The sequence below is a fragment of the Phaethon aethereus genome (genome assembly GCF_964289735.1).
Source record: "Phaethon aethereus genome assembly, chromosome: 6".
Classification (NCBI taxonomy): Eukaryota; Metazoa; Chordata; class Aves; order Phaethontiformes; family Phaethontidae; genus Phaethon; species Phaethon aethereus.
The window spans coordinates 32,601,568-32,625,138 of record NC_138580.1 but is presented as its reverse complement, the minus strand read 5'-3'; the positions used below and the strand labels follow the sequence as shown (position 1 = coordinate 32,625,138).

At 36.7% G+C, this 23,571-nt stretch overlaps 1 protein-coding gene across 1 annotated transcript in view; it reads right to left on the bottom strand.

Moving 5' to 3' along the window:
• DNAH7 (dynein axonemal heavy chain 7) overlaps nt 1–22,678 on the bottom strand; it is a gene marked incomplete at both ends in the record, with an annotated part of 125,124 nt that extends 102,446 nt beyond the window's left edge. Inside the window, 12 exons of the mRNA XM_082001574.1 lie at nt 81–260; nt 1,664–1,847; nt 3,352–3,471; nt 5,235–5,360; nt 7,386–7,461; nt 8,333–8,513; nt 9,749–9,842; nt 10,174–10,327; nt 10,434–10,542; nt 11,014–11,079; nt 15,132–15,293; nt 22,658–22,678. Of these exons, the coding sequence (XP_081857700.1) occupies nt 81–260; nt 1,664–1,847; nt 3,352–3,471; nt 5,235–5,360; nt 7,386–7,461; nt 8,333–8,513; nt 9,749–9,842; nt 10,174–10,327; nt 10,434–10,542; nt 11,014–11,079; nt 15,132–15,293; nt 22,658–22,678 (1,473 nt within the window). The remainder of the gene's footprint in view (nt 1–80; nt 261–1,663; nt 1,848–3,351; nt 3,472–5,234; nt 5,361–7,385; nt 7,462–8,332; nt 8,514–9,748; nt 9,843–10,173; nt 10,328–10,433; nt 10,543–11,013; nt 11,080–15,131; nt 15,294–22,657) is intronic.
• Between the last annotated feature and the right edge of the window lie 893 nt (nt 22,679–23,571).

The following is a 23,571-nucleotide window of genomic DNA, read 5'->3' as shown; positions in this document are numbered from 1 at the left end:
TAGTCATGAAAATACCTAAAAACTAAATGTAGCAACAAAATGATGATAAAACAAAACCCATGAGTATTGTAATTTCTTACCCACTTAGAAAATAATTTGGTCTCAACTCGTGGTATATCACTGACAGCTTGAATCATAACAGCATAAATATTCAGTAATATGTCCTCGCAGACATTAAAGTCAGGTTCAAATTTAATACTATCATTCTGAAGAGTTAGCCTCAGGATTAAACCTGGGTGTTTGTAGGCTTGGACTGATTTCTAACGCAAGGAAAAAAAAAAAAAAGTAAAACATTAGTTAACCTAACTCATGCTGGAAAAGTCAAATGATCATTAAGAGTTACTTCAGCATAAGAATTTTAAATTGTCAGGACTTTGATTGCAAATCGCATGCCACAATCCTAACAAAAATACTCGTGCAAGTAGGAAGTATGTCTCTGATAAAATTCACATAAACTGATGTTCATTAAGATGAAATACAATGTTATTTTTAGTAGGCACAAGAGGCATCCTCTGTACAGCAGCCAACAACTTTCAAAGTTGCGCATAGACTGAGGCAGAGTAGCTTTCCAGTAGTAGCCCACACAAATGTAGCAATATATGAATTTATACGTGTACAGTAGTACATGTATTCATCATCTGGAGCACTGACTATGAAACTACTAACTGTAAAAAGAAGTGTTACATCCAATTTTATTTGCTAAACAAGAATCTGATACACCAAATCTAAACAGATTATTATGAGGGTTATATTTGCAGTATGGATTCCCATGTATTCCAGTATGAAAATTCGTATATGCTTTTGTCCTTGGCATAATTTCATATCTTCAGTTTGGATCAGACATCTCTCAGCTTTCCCACATCTGCCAACCTATTCTAACTAAACAAAAATTTAGTTAGGAAACATGAGGAAGCATTTTATCACTACTAGGTAGCATAAGATCACCGTTAGGAAAGAGAAGATTAGAAAACCATACCTATTAGTAATAATAACAGAAAATAGTACTGTTGACAACAAAGCTCACTTAACTGATAAGTATATAAAGCAATTACAGGGGAGTAAGAATGAAAAATATATACTCTACTTCCACAACATGATTCCTTATGTTCTCTGCATGTTTTTTTCATCAATATTATCTGGAGCCAGAGTTCTGGGGATATTTGGCAGCAAGGCTGTATTAACAGAAAGCTGAACAAAGATCCAGTTGCACTCCAAGACATCAAAAATCAACGAGAAATATTTACCTCTGCAATAGACATTATGTGAGTGCAAAAGAGAAACTCCTCTTTTTTTACTTTTTTTTTCCCTCAAGAACTGTTCTGCCAAAGCATGTAGTAGACACCAACTAATATCAGAGAGAAGATAAGACATCTTCACAGATGGATATTACAAAAAGAGAGCACTAGTGAAAAATGCAAATGGCCTTTATATTAATTAATTTCTACTGTATGTCTGACTGCAGTGTGTTCTTCGTGATACCAGGTTTAAAATACATTGATAATTCCCTTCTTACGTGACAAAACCCCATTATTTTAACTCTACTTAATACATTTTTCTATTATTCTATTCTTTTTTTTTTCCAAAAGAAGCAAAATAAACAGGAAACAAATTGTATGTACATGCATAAACAATGCTGCTAGTATGCAAATGAAAGACTACTTACTGCAGGTTGAACAATTAAATCTGTAAAGTCTTGAATTGAATGTAAAAGTAAACATTGCAGTTGACGAGTCATTAAAGTGGCAGCACAACTGAAGAAAGACTCTAATTTAGTGATGCTGGCATTGCTGGGTACTTGTTTTCGTTTATTACCTTGGTAAAAGATTTTCTGCACTTCCGGAAACCACCTTAAAAGAATACAGTATTTTTAAGTTTTTCAAGTGATTAGCATAAATAAATCTGTGGGTTTAATTGCTATAAATGTTTATATTACATGCAGTGAAAAGATGCTGCAGTATACTTGGAAAACTATAGTTTAACTTAAGTAGGTTGTATGGTATCTTTAAATTCTAAGGAATCATGTATCTGAAAATGTTATTATTATGGAACCATATTTAAAATGTAAGATATTATGATAGGCAAATTTGCTATCTCGTTTTGGTCTCCTATTTCTAAGGCCAGAAAGGCTTCACTGACAGCACACTTAAATCCCAGGGGTTGTGCAATTCATTATGCATCTTTGTAACCTCAATAGATGTTAAGATGTGAAAGCAATCCAAAGGGAATTCTGCCTAGTTGCCCTTAACCAAAATGAAATTGGGTCTGGCCTTGCTGGGAAATAGGAAGGAAGGAAGCACAGAAGTGTGCAGCCATCAGTTAAGAGCAGAAAGGTTATCTTCAGGGTCAGGAAGAAATACATCCAAAAACGGTAAAGACAATACATAACTGAATCATAGCCAAGTATGGAAATAAAAACCTTCAAGGTTAATAGCATGAAAAAACAAGTATTTGAGACTATATTGGTCTCAACAGTTGTTGTATTTAATTAAAACCTAAAATAGTAAAAATGCAGTTAACACATAACTGCAGGAATCAAGCATCATTGGTTAAAGACCAGATACATACAAACAATACAGTTTGGCCAAACGTATCTCAAAAAGGGCTAGCAATTTGGATACTTTATTTGTTTGAAAACTTAACTGCAGCATACTGAGTTCATTATCAAGAAAACTGCCTTTCTTCTTTTACATTGATAGCCAAACACTTTACTTTTGAATATCTTTGTCATAATCTCTAAAGTCAAGGGATCTCATTAACAAACATTTTTCAGATTACTCAGCTCTCAGAAGCAGCTACAAAACTGAGAATATACAAACTGAAATTCTAAAATCATCAACAGATGTTCTACAGAGATACTGGTGCTGAAGTGATACTAGGTTAATCTTCCTATCAATGAGACATTTCCTTTGTGTGAAGTAGGGATGGGGCAAGTCTTACTATGTAATAAGTTATATCACAGTTTATAATCTGAAATGTCATAAATTACTGATAGTAACAATACTGTATTTTCTCATTTATCCAGCACAAGCGAGTCCACAAAATAAAAGCTTTTGTCACAACAAACTAACACACGTGTATTGTTAACGTCCCTCTAAGAAGTGAGAAAAATACATCACACCAAAACTCGGAATAAGAAAACTGCACAAATCATGATAACATGTTCAATATTTACACAGCAGTTTTCATTCATAGGCCTTAAAGAATTTCACAAAACTGCATCTCTTTCTTCCATAAGTATTATTAAAATGGGTCATTCATTCTCTCTCCAGAAAGTTCAGATTCCAAAACAGCTGAAGAAAAAATTAAAGATTTGCATTTAAAATTAAAAAATATGGATACACTGGATCATACTTCTTAGATAGAATCACTTTGGATTTTCCAATTTCCTTCATGACTTTATTCTGGAAAAGTGAGAATTCCTCAGCTTCTTTTTTATTGTGAAATATTTCCGTATCAAAAAGGCGTAAATTTCTGAAACAGAACATCACATGAGTATTTTAGGAGCGTATTCACTGTATCTCGTTTTTTGCGCTTTTGTTTCCATTAAACTTTTTTCATATTTCACATTTCAAACCTTAAGCATATTTTAAACACTTAAAAATAATGTTTTTCAGAAATCAGCTTCTATTCTTTCAGAACAACCAAATATAAGCAGCACAGTACTGTCCATATGCATGGCCTTAAATTGACGTAGTAATTACTACATTTGAGCACATTAATAACTATTTTCAGAATCAGAGTTTGTGTATATGTTACTCATTGTATATAGCATCAAACATTAAAAATTTTGAACGTGTTAAATAGCATTCCTTTCTAGGACTGGATGGATTTTTACAAATATTATAAAACAATTTTAAAAATAAATAAATAATGATGTAAACCTAGCTTCAAAATAATTTTCAGGTTTTATATTTTTAAAAGACATTGGCTGAATTTTGTCTCCTACTTAGCAGATACAACAAAAATTTCAAAAAACAAAACAAAAAACACAACACAAAAACCCAAAAACACTCTGCAACTTGTCACAGCACCTGTCCTGGACAGATCAGTTCATTCTTTCATGCTTTTAAATAGCATTCCTTTCTAGGACTGGATGGATTTTTACAAATATTATAAAACAATTTTAAAAATAAATAAATAATGATGTAAACCTAGCTTCAAAATAATTTTCAGGTTTTATATTTTTAAAAGACATTGGCTGAATTTTGTCTCCTACTTAGCAGATACAACAAAAATTTCAAAAAACAAAACAAAAAACACAACACAAAAACCCAAAAACACTCTGCAACTTGTCACAGCACCTGTCCTGGACAGATCAGTTCATTCTCTTTTGTATCACCAGTCAAGAAATAACCAGTTTGGTCTGCTCTGGGAAGCAGAAAATAATAGCCCATCTAATGCCTTTTTCCCTTTTTAATCTGGTAAAAGGAAAAAACATAACTGCCCTGCTAGGCAAGACAGGAACCCTTCTCTTCTTGGGAGACAGAGTGTTTTGAATATTCCTGACCTGAGAAAGACCAAAAAAAAAGTATTGAATTAAAATAGAGATTAAGGGACTATACTAAAAGCATGAAAGACTATTTAAAAGATGGAAGTCATATACGACTTTTGAAACATGTCAGAAGCAGGAAACTTGCCAGAGTCTGTAAAATAATGAAGAGAGAAGAATAAAAGAGGGCTTAGAGAAGATAAGATCATAGCAGCTCCATTCTGGAACCTTTCTGTACAAGGAACATGGTGTCTCAAATTGAAGTGCCAGTGGAACGGGCTGTAGAAAAAAAACAAATCAAAAAACAAAACCACAAATGTCCAGGTCCAGATGGCATTTCACCCAAGCTCTTGGGAAAATCAAGTACAAAACGGCTAAACTATTCAACTTTCACATGTAGCTTCTTGCTTAAAACTGCCTAGATACCAAAGGAAATGAAGATGGCAAAGCGTTCCATGCGATTTCTGGGGAAGTACAGATAAGAAAGTTTGACCTCTATAGAGGAACAGTTGGCAGAAACTCTTCAAAACATAAAGTTAGAGGGAACACAGCCAAATACATTTGGGATAATGGTTTTTGAACAAAATCATCATATCCATGATCAGTATTCAGATGTATATACTGTAGCAGTCCCAAATTCAACAGGGCAACTTGGAAATCATAAGGTGTCACCATCTATTATTTCCCTATATATATATTCTGAAATCACTGAGCAGCTGAAACCTAAGAGATAGATAACACTTACATAAACGAGGTCTCCCATAAGTTCAGAACAGCAAGCATTGAAGGATTTATTGCATGTAAATTTTCTTTCAGGTAACTGCACGCTGACAAGAAAGACTTGTTCCAAGGTTTTGGCACTACTTCTAGTCTAAAAAAACCAAACAACCGCAAAACCAACAAGAAACAGTAGGATGAATGTAGCTGTGCTAAGAACCAAAACGTTTATACATTTACTTTAAGATAATTGTTTTGCATCCTAGAAAGCACAGAATACAGGAGATAAATGTAGCTTTCTGCTCGTTATTCAGATATCAAAAAAAGTCTTCAAATATTGACCACTGTATAAAAAAAGAAATAACATGAGAAAAATATCAGCCAAATCCTAAGAGATCTGTAACTTATTCATGGTCCCTTATATTTAGAATGTAATAAAATCATTATACATATATAATGTATTTTGTCAATTAATATGCATTTTTCTACAGTAAGTAGTATCTATGTTTATGCTCATCACATCAAATCTGTAAAAACTCATACATTTAGAGCCTTTTCATAGACTCAGTTCATCTGCTTTCAAATTTTCAAAAATATTAAGCTATTTTGATGGGGGTTTTTATATACTCGTAGCTTTTTTTTCTTTAAAAATTGTTGTTGTTTTCTACAGGCAGTCTGATTTTACTATTAAAGTATTATGCATTGCAGCTTAAGAAGTATACATTGCAATCTTTAGGCTGCAAGGGAAAAGCAGAAACACTCCTGATGACTTTGTCATATATTTGTAATACTTTTGTTATTTTCATAATGAATTATTAAAAAAAAAAAATCTGATTTAGAACAAAACTTTCATCCATTTCTCAGTGAATCTGTATTCTACAGGAGACAGAAAAAGTAGTTACTGGGAGCTAAGTTAAAAAACTTCATGTTTTTCCACATCTATCTTGCATATTTCTTTAGAAGAAAGTTTCTTATTTCAAATACTGTTAATGGAATAGAACTGTTTTACCAATGATTATTCTACTAGTAGAATTTTACACTTTGTTGGATTTGCATGTAAGCATGTGACATAAGCTTATATACAAACTATCGTGATGTCCTACACAGTTCCTAGGAGATATGGAAGGTGTACAAAGTGTCAGATGTAGGATGGCCTCTTACTCAGGGGAACTACAACAACAAATTTATCATATATTACTTTTTAAGATGCAAATTACTTAAGTAACATCCGTCACAGCCACCCTCCTATTATATTCTAATGCCTAGCTACCTCAAACCACAGGCCAGAAATTATTTGTAACAAAACCTTTTCTGCTTTTAAAAATCACCCAGCAATGCTACCCCCAATACAGAACCTGGTTGATACCAATGAAAATGTTCCGTTTCTGCAGCATCTGTAAGATTTCATTCCTCTACAAGGCACATTTATTTTACCAGTTCTTGGCTATGCCTATGAATGAGGTACCTCTTCACTTTCACATCTCAGTAAGAATTAAAGTATGTTCTAGGAAAGTAGATACTCGGTAGGCTGGATCCACACTGGACAGATGTATGGTCCCGGGAGTAGCACTGTACTTGCTTTCAGTAGACTGCAGACTTTTTAAACCAAGTGTGAATGGAACAGAGATAGTCCTTTACTCTGAACAAGGGCCACATCTGTCTACTCCAGTATGGAGGTTGCTACATACTGGAAAACCCAGCCAGAAAAGCTCAGCATCTATCCCTGTTTATACTACATATTCTTGAATTGTTCCGAGGAATAAATATAGACCGTTTTGCTACATTCTTAAAACTATATGCATTGAGTCAAACTGTCACAATCTGTGAATAAGACAGAGCTTCAGTGAAATCTGTGCAGACAATGACATTGCTCCATTGGTTACAATGCAGTTTATACATGAGCATTTGTCCTGCTGTATCAAATGCTGTGGGATTAATTGTGAATTCCTACCAGTTAAGCATGACTAAACAAAACTAATTCCAAACAACCTTTTAAGGTAGACACATATTTTCCAGGGTTTTTCCAAAGTTGCTATATAATCATTATTTGAATATACATAACTAATAACTAAGTTTTATTTATGGCTGACACTGACTACCACTATTAAGACTTCCTTATGCATGCTATTCTATCTCACTGTTCTCTAGTCAGTGTTTTTGAACAAATATATTTTCTTACTCTGCACGATGAGGCAGAAGAAAATCTTTCTCCTTGTCTTCATCTTTTTCCCTGGTGTCTCTTAGAACAAAGTCAACTGAAAAAAAGTATTAAAAAAAAAAAGCAAAATAAGCTTAGCAAAAGGACAGAATCATAGAATAATTTAGGTTATAAAAGACCCTTAAGATCATGAAGTCCAACCGCCAACCTAGCACTGCCAAGTCCACCACTAAACCATGTCCCTAAGCGCCACATCTACATGTCTTTCAAATACCTCCAGGGATGGTGACTAAAACACTTCCCTGGGCAACCTCTTCCAGTGCTTGACAACCCTTTCGTGAAAAACTTTTTCCTAATACCCAGTCTAACCCCGCCAATGCAGCTTGAAGCCGTTTCCTCTCATCCTATCGCTTGTTCCTTGGGAGAAGAGACTGACATCCACCTCACTACAACCTCCTTTCAGGTAGTTGTAGAGAGTGATAAGGTTTCCCTGCAGCCTCCTTTTCTCCAGACTAAGCAACCCCAGTTCCCTCAGCCACTTCTCATAGGACTTGTTCTCTAGACCCTTTACCAACTTCGTTGCTCACGCTCCAGCACCTCAATGTCTCAACCAAATTGTCCAAATGCACAACGCATTGAGATGAACAGTTTTATCTAGATATACATGAAAAGGGACTTTGGAGAAAGCTAAAAATTTCATAATCCCCATTAAATAGGGATTTCTAAAATAAAATAATGTTTTTTAAAAGTGTTGAAAGATCAAAAATAATGAGTAATATTATCTTTGGTCATTACAAGGATAACAAAACCCGAGTATTCTTTTTATTAAAATGCGTCTCTAACATCCAGAGCACTTTTATAGAACTCTTCCACAATGGTAGCTCTCAGCAGTGAGCAGCACTCAACAATGAATGATTCTGAATATTAGCAACTTAGGAGAAAATACGAGTAAATATCTAAAAATCTACCTATAGCCTTTTTTACACTCAGAAGATAGTCATCTTTTATTTCATCAGTCAGTGAATGTATACTTTCATCAAATACTTTCAGATGCTGTGGAATTAAAGCTAAGATGTGGTCTAGCCATGATTCATCCATTGGGGCCACATTTGCTGTATCAATTCCATGACGAATGTAATAGTAGTATTTCTGCAGGATAAAAGAATAAGATGCATTGATTAAGTCCAGCACTAGATAGTTATTGCTGCTACAGGTTTAGCTAGACATACGGGCTTATTTAGTAAAAATAAATGTAATTAATACTAAGTACTGATTTATGTTGTAAATTACATATACATCACTAAATCTGATGTAAATACCTTCATCAGCCTGCCAAACACTAGTGGATAGAATAACAATAAAAAGCTGTTGAGATAGAAAAACAGGGTATAGTGATAGAAGCCTCATTCCATTTGTCTTATAAGAGCTAAATAACAAAAATTTCATTGCAGAATGAACATAACTCATAGAAATCTGCCTTTGGTTTTGGTTTTACAATTCTACAATTCTGGTGAGATGCCTCTCCTTCACACTGTCCCAGTACCATCTTCTTCCTTAAATAACTTTTCAATACATATTTATATATCTCATCATTACAGTGCTACCATTATTATCCATTAGCTCTGGGACTGGACCATATATTCAAAAAGAAAGCCATGCATTCTGCAGAGTTTTGTGTGGCTATGCAATGTACAACTAATGCATTGCTCAGAATATGAATGTATAACCAGAAATAAGTACATCTGCTTGTATGCCAGCATTTAAACAGGCATATGAAATCTGATTAACAAAACCTCAGAGCATTAAAGGAAACGCAGATGAAGAAACATATCAGCCCAAATTTAAAGAAATGCAGAATGGAATATCAACTGGAAGATTACCAATGTCAGGAAGTAATACATGAACCTATTTCAATCAATTTATCCCCAAATGAACGTAACATATTTTAAATATACATAAATCATAAATTTATTTACACAGTTGTGTCATACAAGGTATCTTAAACCAGAATAAGAACATCCTAACCCTGAGCTTATGGTAACCCCCAAAAAATTGTCTTGAGGATTCTATCTGCTCAAAGCAGTGCACCCTCCATTGCAGGTTATTCTCACCTTCAGCAAGTGTAGAAAAGATTAATTTATTACTTCCTGACATGGTTTATCCTGCAGTTACTATTCCAATTCTGCAATTCTTTGAACCATCCATACATTCCTAATGCTCCATTCTAAACAGTAACACTATAAATAATATATTATGTGAAGCTAATAGTGGAAGAATATGTCACTGTCAGTCACCTCTCATTCTGTCAATCACCTTGTCAATATTTACAATAAACTACTGGCACTGTATTTCATTTAATACTCTAGAAAACAGTCTTTAGCTACCAAAATATCTTTCTCTATTGGTGTAGAAGAATCTGCTCTTGGAGGCTGGGTTCCTTCAAGGGATGGAAGCTGTCCTTCAGTAAGGTCTTGCTGCCTGAGACAAAAAACCGAACAAAATAAAGAATATGTATCACATTCTTCAGATGCATTTTACTGGCATAAGTACTATATAGCCATCCCACACATCAGCTGTGATCAAACAAAACAAAAAAAGGGAACTGGCAAAACTTTACAATGAGCACAAGACATTCTGAAGCATGTGACCAAGTTTGTATTTTACCCGCTAAGGTTCAGCTTTTAAAATTGATGATATAGTTTATGCTTATACACATACTTTCAGTTTGCAATTTTAAAAATTTTAAAATAATTTAAATTTAAAATTTGGTTCATCTATCAAAAAGGAAAAACACATTATTCAAACTCACAATATAATGTCAACAAGAGCACTTCTGAAACTTTCATGGGTTTTTTTCAGATGACTGCTGCTCTGCAATGTAGGAGGATATGGTCCAGCACCTACTTCACTACCTCTAGAATCCTGAATCTTGTGTCTCTTGCACCTGGCCTTCAAATATTCTCCTTGCAGAAAATAAATTTTAAAATTAATTTAAAAAAATAAAGTTCAAATGTATCACACATGTTTATGAGAAGTTTTCTTTAGTAGTACTAAAAATGTTAACCTTACCAGGTGAATACTCATTTTTTACAGTAAACTCATCTGACTTGTCATCTTTTTGTTCTTTGCTCAGATGGAATGAAGGACAAGTCTGTTGCCACAGTGGTTTAGACCTTGCCTGGAATAAGTATTTTATATTTTAGTTTTACACTTGTTGTGGGTGTTACTAACAGATATAGTTCTTAGATATAGTAAATCAAAGAAACTGTAACCTAATACACAGCAGGAATAAGGCAGCATAAAAATCATACATTAAAACTACTACTTATGTTTCCCTCAAATTCTAAATATCCAGACCATTACATATAAAGCATGTTAAATGTCTATGTAATATTTGTAAATTCTCTAGTTTTTTTACATTACTTTAAGAGTAGAGCTTGAAAATACTTCTTTCAATGTTTTCCAAATATTAAAATATAGACAATGCTCCACATACAGATATAATATACATACATAATATACATACATAGTACAAAGAAAGAGAATATACACCTCAGCATATATTTGAATGAGAACCATGGTCTTTACATAACCATGCTGTGACACATATTTGAAAATGAAAGCATACAAAAAAAGCCAACAAAACTACCTGAGACAACTGTGGTAGTAAGTTCACTGTTCTCTTTGCAAACTTCCCTTTGCCACTTGGACTGGGCTTGGAAAAAAAAAAAAAAGGAAAATCACAACTAGACATTTAAATTACCATTAATATTAGACTTCGAGCAATACTTAAACTTGTCATCTAGCTCTAATTCTTGTTTTATCTCTTATATAATAATTTTTACACATACAGTTTCATACCACTTCCCCTATTCTTCCTAGGGTGTTTTTATGTAGAATTCAACTTTCTCAAATGCCTTTGAAAAATCACAGCTCTGAAAAATTGAATTTCAGCTGGGAAGCATTTTTGTTACCTTTTGCCAGGATAAACATTAAAGCATTACAAGACACCACAAAATAATACAAAGAAACAATTTTTTTATTCCCATTCTTCAGTCAACATTTTTTAAAACACAAAAGGTGCCTTTTTTCCTAATCCATAAACTTTCATTTAAGAGTGTCCAGTATACTCTGCTTTTGCACAAAGCTGATCCCTTGGCATCAGACAAAGTTGTCTGTCCAAGAGCATCCTCTGACCGTGCCCAGGACTGGTTAGCACATTTTAGCAAGGTACAGCACCTTCCTATAAACAAACAAGACAATCTAGTTGTAAAATTATTAATACTGGCTCTAACACAACTGCTTTTGGCTATTCTATTTCTCCTCTGTTTCACACCACCACCAATTCCCCTGGCACTGCCCACACCGCCTCTTCACGTGCAGCTGCTTTGTGTCTTACACAACAGTTGTAACAAAGGAAAGACACAAAGCACAGGAAGTTTGTGTAGACATACCTGAGCTACCCTTAAAGAAGCTAGGTTGGCTATCATTTGCAATACAGTTGCTGTGGTGTAGAACTCACACAAGTTTTAGTCACTTTTAACTCTTTACATGAATTTTGCAGTCAAGGATAAACTCTGGCAATTTCCATATGAGCCGAAAACCAAATCAAGCTCCAAAGAAAACCACCTTCAAAATACAGGAATTTGACAGTGATAAAATATAGACATACATTATCAGTTGTTAGCAACATCTGCATAAACTAATCTGTAGTCCAACTTGTGAAAGGGGAGCAAACTCATTCCAGCTTTAGGGAGCTCCTCCCTGGAATGTGATAGGGAAAAACTCCTTGACTACCACTAGCCGCAAGAGGAAGTCATACAACCAAATGTTTTAAGTATCTTATTTCAAAATCAAGAGCACTACTCTTTTAATGAACAAAAGATCCATCCTCCCCCTTTCTCTCCCCAAATGAAATTAAACACATCTGGCTTCCCCTTAAATAGAGATCAAAATGCCTGGTGAATTAAAGTACTCTAAACACCAAACAAGCCAATGGTGGTATTTTTAATCTAGCTTTACAGCAATTGCAGGAAAGATGAACGAAGACTTTGCCACAATGACCTCATATCTCTTTCAGTCCCTCATTTAACATGCTCGCCAGTCTATCTTCCAGTTAGGTGTGGCCCATGTGCAAGATTTTTCACACCTTAAAATTCTAATGCCCATAGCAGTCTCATAGTCTACAGTGACACAGATGATGAACTTATTTCAGCATAAATGAGGGAAAAAGCAGTATTAAAACCAATACAGATGGATTTACATGACAAGCCTTCTTATTGGCTGGTAGTTGGAGCAGTTGTAACTCTAATGGGAAAATATGAAGCCATTTATTTCTCTGTAGTCTAACATATTCAACTGCAAAAAGATTCTTGCCACAGACTGCGTAACAGCTACCAATCTTTTCTAATACTAGCATGAATACATCTCCTAATAGTGTATCCACACTGTACCACAAAACTACTGCTTACCAAGTCCGTAAGCCTACAGAACGCAGTGTAGCCTATGGACAGTTTGGACACAGCCCTGTGCAAACACGCTATGACAGAATCATAGAAAAAATTAGGCTGAAAAGGGTCTCTGATGATCCATTCTCCTTCTCAAAACACTACTAACTACAAAAAGTTAGGTCAGATTGCACAGGGCCTTGTCTAGTTGAGATCTGAAGTTCTCTAAAGCCATTGCCCCTCTGGGCATCCTTCTCCACTATTTAATCATCTCACTGTGAGGAACGTCATGCTTATGGCCCATCAGAATTTCCCTCCCTGCAACTTGAGAGCGTTGCCTCTCCTTCTGCTGCTGCACAGCACCAAGAGGAATCTGGCACCATTTTCTCACTAGTTCAGGCACTGGAAGACAGTAACTACATTCTTCTGCCACCTTCTCTTCTCCAAGCTGAACACACACAGTTCCCTTAGGCTCTCTTCATATACCAAGTGCTCCAGCCCCCCAACCATCTCAGTGGTGATCTGATGGACTCTGGCTTCTCAACAGCTTTACAGCTGCTGGACTGGAACTGGCTCAGGTAAAATCACCTTAGGTAGTTCTGAACTTTGAGTACAGACACACTCTTTGTTCTCCAGGTCTTGCATACTGAGACTGAAATATAAAGCTCATTGTTTCTCTAGTCCATATTCTAACGCAGATGCTGAATGTTATTTACTACCCTCTGGAGGGAATGGATGGGATAAAAAAAAAAAAAAAAAAGAATCTTTTCTATAGGAGAAAATGGTTTTCAATTCCTGGAAGAGTATTATTTATTTCTCTCAGTGGCAAGGTCCACAGTCTTAATTATTAGATACTTGGTTAGGAACAAATAACAGAAACCTGGGTACTTTTACAAGTAATAGGTCTACAAAAATGACTAAGACTATACCCTATCTTCATATACAACATTACACAGTTTTGTCTAGATTTTCTTTTGCTGAAAAACACAGAATTCGGCACTACAACTTATATCTCTGACCTGCTGGTACTGATAAACTAAATGATGAAATTAGTTTCACTGAAGACAGTGCCAATATTTTAAAATATTACGCTGCAAACTTACTACTGGCAATAAGGTCTACTAAAGAGAGTCCCACACAGTGAGGACTATGTCAAATAGTTATGAGCAGCCAACTCACCCCCTCTAATATGCACCTCAAGAAGAAACACATCTGAAGAAAAATTGGTGAACTTTTAATTCACTGAAGGGAGTTACGGAATGATTTCACTTAAATATCTTATGTAATTCATTAGAAGAAAACAAATCTGAATGAGGTTATCAAAACCAAAAGAGACTAAAAGAACAGGATTGACTTACTAACAGTAAACAGAGAACAACGTGATTTAAGAGGGCATACAATTCCTTATAATTACATTAACTAACTACAACCCAATCAGGCCACGAGAGAAGTAGTACAAATTAGTATCGGTTAATGCCCAGGTATTTAAAGCCATATTCATAGCTAAAAGCTTCTATTGGCATTTGTCTTCAGCATTTAAGCTTCCTGCATTTCTGAAAATAAACTGAATTAATTAAAATCACTTCATGCTCCATGTTAAAAAAAAATTATGACCACAAACAAACAAGGAGAAGACTTATGACATGACATTATGTACCAAGCTAAAGACTGAAATTCATTTTTGCGGTTTATAATGGGATACCTTTAGCAGAGAGTTACTCTCTCTGAAAACACTGCATGAACAGCAGCCCAAACCAAAACCGTCCATTTAAATTTGCACTGCTAAAGTAATTAAAGGAAACCTAGGCAGCTGCAAGAAGGACTGCGTTGCTTCTAAAAACCTGATTTAAGGAGTTCACAGCACAGACAGCACAGTTTAATTTTTCTGGAGGGTATCAGTCACAACCAGCCTACAAATAATAGGACAGTGTACTGAAGCCTTTCTCTACAAACACAGCTGCTCCACCAGGTCTCTGCTTGGAGCGCAAGCATTTAGTTGAGTGTCAGGGGTAAAAAACCGTAATTTCAGAAGCTTAATTCAAGCTTGTTATTTAAGGTTTGCGAGAAAAACAACACTTTTTAGCTCAGAACAGCTCTCTGCCCCGTTAAGAGCGAGCGCGGCCCAGGCACTTCCCCTCATCCAGCCCGCCGTTCCCCGGCACCCAGACCTGCCCCACAGCCCCGCCGCCCCCCCCAGGCCGTGGGCCGCCACGACTCCCAGCTCCCACTGCCTGCTCCTGGCCGAAGGAAGCAGAGCGGACGGGCAGAGCTCGGCCTCGGGACTGCCCGGCCCCCGCTATACCCCCTCAGTCCCCAGTACCTGCTCGGTGCCCATATCGGCGCGGGCGAGGCACCGCTGCCGCCTTGGGACGCCGCCGTTACCTAGCAGCGCCGAGCGCGAGCGCGGCCGTTGGCCGCCGCCGCCGCCCTGGCCGCGCGCACAGCGAGTCCCAACGGGCAAGCGCGAGCGGCTTAGCGCGGGCTACTCCCCGCGCCAAAGCGCGGTACCGCTGATCACAGCTGCCTCGTTATTCTTCCAGCCCGAAACGCGTTGTCTAAGCGGCAGAAAAACCTGCGGTCTTGCGGCAGCCTAACCCAGAGCCGGCTGCGGGGGCGAGCGGGAGAGAAAGGTCCAGAACTTGAAGCCACGGAACAGCTTTTGCTTTCTGCCACCGCGCTAGCGAGCAGAGCCACAGCGGCGCTTGGTGAAGCGCCCTGAAGTTCCAGCACGGCTCAGCCGCTACAGGTTGAAGACATGCAATTTACTAGCTGATAAATAACAGAGAATGGATTACACCTGCGATGGTTGCTTGCAAGCTATTGCAATATATTTGCAGCCATGGCAAGCAGAATTTCGGCTTTGCTGTTATTTTACTGAGATTTCATCTTCCAGTAGAAAATGCTTGCTACCCTTTTGAGGCCTGCCAATTTCAGGAATTTTCCAGAAGGATAGTTAAAATTGCTTTGAGTAGCATGTACCATGCGTCAGTGCTGTTGAAGCAGACATTCTTTCTTACCTTTTAAGTTAACTGATGTGTATCAATAAGTGAATGCAGCTGCTTGTCTTCAGGCAGAGCAGTAAGACATGTGCTCTAAGGAAACACGCAAAAGAAATCAGCTGTGCTTGCAAAACCATTCTTAATAAGCTCTAATGGCACTGGGGTGTCTAAACGGCAACAGCAACCAAAGGTTTGTCAGGTGCCGCATCACACATCAGCCCATCTTGTGCACAACAGACTTAGTATTTAACCAACCTGCCACCACCCACCCCGCCAAGTGACTAAATTAAAGAATACAACAAAACAGAAATAAACATCTCTTTCTGTTTGATTGGTAGTCAATGGGTGCTCCCTGCATTATGAATCTGATGCCTTGACCAATCTAAATAAAATACTGATATGGTTGGTAGGACTTCTAACATTTTGCTGTGACCAGGTTTGGATTTCAGTGGGATCAGAAACAGCTGTTGCCAGGTTAGGTAGTCTGTGAATTTTAAATAAATGGCTTTGTAATGTTTTCATAATAGCAACACATAAAAGGCAGCACTAGTTTACAGTGGAGTTAGCCTGCTGGAAAATCCCTATAAATAGGCTCTGGCTCAGGCCTGTAACCAACCTTGTGAACTTTACATAGAGCATTACAAGAGTCTATATACTGACTCTTAAACATAAAAGCCCCTTTGTTAAAACACCACAGGCAAAAAAACAGTAGGGTATTTCTGCTTTGTCCAGCTGTAGAAAATTGAACATCACTTGGAATTCCCAGTGCATTTTCTAAACCAGTACCAAAGCCTGGTTTTGATTTTGAAATGAGAAATACCCTGATACTCAACATACCTTAGGGAGATTCAAACAAGCTGTATGTTGTACTGACTATAACATAGAACAGTCTATCTGGAAAACATGCAAAGGGAAATCCTTTATCTTCCTCTTCAATATCGAGTCATTTGACTATTACAAACTGTATCTTACAGAAGGCAGTAGCACATCCAGCACACATCACCACACACTGTTGGGTGCTGCGATTCCTTTTGCTAGAAAGTGACATTTTGATTTTTGTTGTTGTTGTTGTTATCTAATTAGGAAACTGGGAATAGCACAGCTGCTTGTACTCTTTGGAGGAGGAGAGACACAGGTTGTTAACATTAGGAACATTATAGAGAAAATCATTTCCTGTGTATATAGTATTTTTCATTATCAGAAGAACTTTCTTCTTACAGAAAACTTTTACGTTGCTGTTTATTCTTTGTCCTCACATTTCATTCTTTTCCTGCAGTGACCAGCTAAACACAATTTATTTACATAAACACAATACCAGCTGATTTTAAACAGCTTTTCCAAGACCACAGGAGCACACAGCAGAAAAAATGGTTTACAACTCTTTTTTTCCCCCCCTTCTTCTGTTCGGTTAACATCTCACTTTCCTCTGAAATCCTACAGTCATACCTAAAAAACCAATCTAAATCTAACTTCAGAGATAAAAATAAGATCGTAAGAATGAAACAGTGAAAGGATGAAGAGAAGAAGGGAGTACACACAAATATAAAGTGAGCAGTCCTCAGGATCTGTTTAGAACTGTACTAAAAGCAATTAAAAAATGGAGCAGACTCTCAAAAACAAAATACATCATTAGGAGCCAAAGTCAACAGAACATAGGTATTCAGTATCATATAGTTCATATGTTGCTACATAATAAGTGTACCAAAGATTGGAGCATCAGTGCAACAAAAAAGGATCAGTGACACAGTAAAATTAAATACAGGATGGAAAAAAAGGAATGGATAACAGTTTTATCACTGAATTTTATTCTTCTGAAAGACTGAATGATAAAGGGGTTTTTATTCCACCTTGATGCGTCAGTGAAATTCTAGAGTGCCAGTAATCAAGAATATGTTTCTTTCTCTCTTCAAACAGAGGCAAAAGTATTAAACAGTAGGTAACAACATGGTTTAGTCCATGGAATTAACAAAATACTATGTACAGTGAAGTATTTTACTGACCAGCTGTTTTGTTGTTAATGTGAAAAAAGTGATCCTTTAATTTTTAACCAAAGTACTTACTGGTGTGCTTTGTATGTTTTGATTAGAGCAAATAAATAATGTTTGAAGGAACAACAAATATAGTAACTCCTGTCTGTACAAAAATTTAAATTCTCAAATTCACGTACTGTTTTAAAAATAATTTCAGGAAGGGGTTTTTATTTCCCCAGACGTTTCAGATGACAGACTGAAAAACATTAACTGGCATGAAAATGGAATGAGATGTTTGAATGTAAGGGAAGCACAGCTGCTTAAATGTCTACAACTCATCTTCAAAGTTGTATTCCTAAATCACTCCAGCGGCAATCTCAACTGGACACTAAGAGTACATACTGGAACTTATTCACACATAACACCTTTTCTTGTACTCCACTTTGTCTAAAAATCTCTTTGCATCTTTTTTCTATTAAATATATTTGCATATATATATATACACACACACACACTTAAATTATCTCACATTTACCCTTCATGGACTCACTATAGTTGTATACAAAACAAGTAAGCCATCTCACATTATAAAGACCTTTAATGAAGCAAGCAAAGCTTTCTCATAGAGGCTTCTAATAGTGGGGAAATTGTTAATGATTTATAATTGATAATGATTTCTATAAAGGAAAAGTTTTAGTCATCAAAATTCAAGTTTAAGGGTTTTATACCTACATTTGATATTTAAATCCTGTTATGTTCATAGGTGGGACTTGAACTTTTGACAGCACTTAAAATGCAATTAGACACGGTAATTATTTCAAAGAGAGAATGAATTTAACATTTACGACTCACCACAAATGGTGAGGCATTACACTTCAGGCAAGTTTTCAGCCGAGAAGAAGAGCATATATTTTTCAGTTCAAAAACTTTTTTAAAGACAAGAACAGGTCTATATGTTTTCCTTGTATACCTTATTTTTGCCACATCTAGACGTACATATGGAAGCACGAATATAAGTAGTGTTTTTATAAGTAAGAAGTAATTCCTATGAAATACTAGAAAATTTCCCCTTATTTGAAAATTTTTTTAAACTTTATGATTTTTATTAATTCAGGTCTTGTTATACAGAACTCTTGAGTATGGAATAATTAATGCAGGAAAATCAAACCGAAGACAGGATTAAAATAGTATTTTCCTCCCTAAAAGAGGAGTGATAGTTATTTACGTATTGTTTGTAAAATCATTCTCAGAAACATGCTGTGCTGTAAGAAGCATGTGTTTAGTCAGATGAGTCTTCTGCTCGTATCACAATGGAACTACTGACCATCAAGGAAAGATCACTTTGCAAATTGTTTTAGAAGAGCCATAGTAACAGCACAGATGTACAACACAATCCTACAGCTACTGGAACATGGGAGAGATTTTTAAAGATGGTGAAGAGATCTGCGTTCATCTGTGTCAACAGAAACAAAGCAAGTTACAGGCCAGAACTTGTATGCCTATTTCACCTCCACAGCCACTACAAAAGAACACTAGAATAAGCTTGAGCACCTATCAGTGCCAGTGTAAAAAAAAAAAAAGAAAGAAACAGGAGTCTTTATTTGCTATTGAGAACATTGTAACACTAAAGGAAATACAAATACTTGGTGGTCGGTGTAGGTATACTGACTTACTGACTCTGGATGCAAGTGTGTTTGTCACAGGAAGCCTCTCTTCACACTCAAAAGGTGAAGTCTTCATTTCACTGGAAGGCAACAGTTTTGTCACAGGTGTTACTGGGTCAAAAAAATCACCCTTTATCTTCCTGTTGTGGGAAAGCAACAAAAACTAGCACTGTCACATGAAGTGATTGATTCTTTGTATACATAATGTAATAGTCTAGCCCTTCTTTATTAGGGCTAACACTGCACAGGCTAACCAGCTAAAATTTTTTATGTCATAATTCAAGTACCCGCTTTTAATTAAGAAATTGCCTTACGCTCTCATGCACTGGTATGTGACTCAGGGATTCAGCCTTGTGATGCTACCATTAATTTGGTAGACTTTCTACACACTGACTCATTCTGTATCTTGCTCACTTCTCCAGGGCTGAGTGGGCCAAGCAGTATTTCCAAGTCTGTCAGCTGGCATGTTCTTAAGGCACAGGATGATTGGTTTCTGAAACAAACACATCAGTTGCATGCTTTTATCTTGCCCCAATTTTACAGTGTATTTTTCCAAGCATAACTTACCTTACTTGCCAAGAGTACAAGCACAACTGTCCTGGTAAGATGGTCAGCTATTATCTAGACAATGTATTTTTCTAACATTTCCTTCTATAAAAGACCTTTTGAAAAGACAGAAATTGCAAGCTGTCTCAAATCCCTACTTAGCATTGGACAGCACAGTTTGTTTTCTAGACATCTTAACAAAAAATATAAAAATATAAAAAAAGGGCAGCATTCCTGATAAGGATCTTCAATGCAGGAAATGAAAATATTCAGATAATTTCTAAACCTAATGCTGCAAGCAACACCAAACCAAGCACATGAATACACTATTTCTTTCACTAAAAAGAAAGCTCATTTGTGCATTTCTAACAATGTGAAAGCTTTCACTTCCTCAGTGAAATGCGCCTTTGTAGGAAACATTGTCCAGGCCACAATGGGTTACCACATCTTTTGAGTGTAATTCCTTTTCTAAAGGAAATTTTTTTTTTTTTTTAATTCAGCCATCTACTGGAAAATGAATCAAATGTACAGTTAGTGCCATAGGAGGCTAATATGTGTAACAAACATTCCATTTAAATTTCCTTACATGGTCATTCAACAAAAGCCATTAGAATTTAACATAAAAAGTATTACCTCTGTAAATACCGCAAGACATAACTAGACCATTACATATACTTTTTATGTATAAAAATCCAGGCACATATAAAAAGAGTTCCAGGAAGTTAGCTGGTAAGTTCATGATTCATCAGGAGTAGTCAGCATAGATTCACCAAGGGGAAGTCATCCTTGAGCAAATTCCATGGTGAAATGACTGGCCAGTATGAGTCTCTCCAGATGAGGAGAGAGCAGTGGACGTTGCCTGCCTAGACTTCAGCAAGGCCTTTGGCGCTGTCTCCTGGAAGATCCTCATAGACAAGCGGTTGATGTATGGGCTGGCTTAGCAGACAGTGAGGTGGACTGAAAACTGGCTGAATGGCCAGGCCTGGGCCGCAGCAGTGAACAATGGAACAAAGTCTAGTTAGAGGTCAGTAACAAGCAGTGTACCCCATGGGTCAATACTGGGTCCAATCCTGTTCCACATCTCCATTAACGATCTGGATATGATGGGGCAGAGCCTACCTGCAGCATGGCTGCAGATGACACAAAGCTGGGAGGAGTGGCTGATACACCAGGGGATCATACTGGCATCCATAGCAACCTCTGCAGGCTGGAGAAATGTGCTGACAGGAACCTCATGAAGTTCAAAAAGAAGTGCAAAGCTCTGCACCTGTAGAGGAACAATCCCATATACTGATATATGCTGGGGCCCCAGCTGGAAAACACCTTTGCAGAAAAGCACCTGGGGTCCTGGTGGACACCAAGTTCAACATGAGCCAGCAGCGTGCCCTTGCCACAATGAAGGCTAATTAATGGTACCATGGGCTGCATTAGGCAAAGTATCACCAGCAGGCTGATGGAGGTGATCCTTCCCTTCTACTAAGCACAGGAGTACTGTGTCCAGTTCTGGGCTTCTCAGTACATGAGACATAGGCATACCTGAAAATCCAAAGGGCCACAAAGATGATTAATGGACTGGAGCATCTCTCCTATGAAGAAAGGCTGAGGTAGCTGGGACCGCTCAGCCCAGAGAAGAAAAGGCGCTGGGGGGATCTTCTCACCATATGCAACTATCTGAAGGGACGGTGCAAAGCAGATGGAGCCAGGCTCTTGTCTGTGGTGCCCAGTGACAGGACAAGAGGGAAAGGGCACAAACTGAAACACAAGAGGTTCCATCTGAACATAAGGAAATACTTTTTTTTACTATGAGGATGACTGAGCACTGGAACAGGTTGCCCAGAGAGGTGGAATCTCCTTCCTTGGAGAAACTCAAAAGCCATCTGGACATGGTCCTGGCCAGCCAGGTCTAGGTGGACCTGCTTGAGCAGGGGGGTTGGACAACATGACCTCCAGAGGTCCCTTCTGACCTCAACCATTCTCCGATTCTGTGAAGAAATAAAAATACACAAGTTTTGAAAAAGGGCAAAGTTTATTTATTTATTTTAAAGATAAAAAGGTCATGAACTGCATAGAAATATGAATTCAGCCATCTTAAAACGTTACTCATCACTCATTTACACTTGGTGCCAGTAATATGGCAGGAAGCAAGACAGGCTAACAATTGTCTACAACGTATGTATTTACATTCAGTTGAAGTTATGCATGCACAATATTTTAAAATCAAATACACTGATCCAAACAAAATCTGATTCAAGGTATAAGTTTACATAAAGTACATACAAATAAAGTCTTCAAAACTTAAATTCCTTGGATAAGACCAATTTTAATTTATTTAAATTGTAAAGATAAGTTAGCTCCAAAAGTAGTAAGAAATGTAAACATCAGATACCATGATAAAAATCTTATGGAATAACAACTTCATCATAAAGTGCTGGCATATGCTTTCAGCTTTATTTTCCAGATGTTAAAAATACTAATGTACAAAGACTTTGACAGGCTTCCCAGTTGCAATTTCAGTTCAGTAATATTTTTGCAGAATTTTATAATTTAACAATTTTATAAGCAATCTTTTCTACCTTTATCTGTTACAGCTTTTTAATATTTTCTTCTTTATCTTAAGTGAACTTCAACTTCTGAGTATGTATAAAATAGTTTGTACTTTTAATTTACCCGGTTCAAATTAGACTCCATGCTGGTGGAAAAAACAAATGGTTAGATAAGACCCCGACTGGGAAAGGCCAAAAGGACTTTGAAAAGTAAGGGTATAAACTACTTGAACACAATCCAACAACTGCCTCCAGCAAAGTAATTTTATAATTATATGTATTACCAGTATCACTGAAAAAAGTTACATGAGAATACATAGAGGAGACTCAGTGTGGTTCATTCATACCTAGGCATCCGAGCTTCATCTATGCTGAATATATCTGCTACTTCATTTCACATGAGATTAAGTCTTGGAAAACTTTACTTCTGACAAATGTAAGCTGAAAGATACTCTTACATGCCTTACACCTGAGTCGACTTCTCACTAGTCAACATGAGTGTCACCCAAAATAAAGACAACAGTCCTGAACTCTCCAATGCATTATGGTGATACCTTATATGGAAATTTATTTGCAAAAAAACCTGTTGTTCCTTCCTTATGCCAAGAAAGAAAAAATACCACCTTTTACCACTCATTAATGTTCACATCTCAATCATACGTTGTTCCAAAACCTCAATCTGACTAACTATCGACAAGTCCACAGACACACCTGAAAAAGATTATCAGATTGTGATATTTTATTATACCAAAACAAACCAAATCCAAATCAGAGACAATTAAGTCTAAGCTCTGAGGAATGGAAAATCCCAAAACTATTTTAAAGTGCCATTTACTTTCAAAATATTTATAAGAGTTTTAATATATTCCATACACAAAAAGACTTCCAGTCTCAGTGTTACAATTAGGATTTTATCTTGTCAGTATTAGTTTCAGGCTGTTAAGGCATGATTGGCATTTGCTCCAAGTCAAAATTTGACATAGGCATAATTTCCTCAGAGCCTAGGAACGGGAAGTGGAAGGGACAGAACTTAAAAAA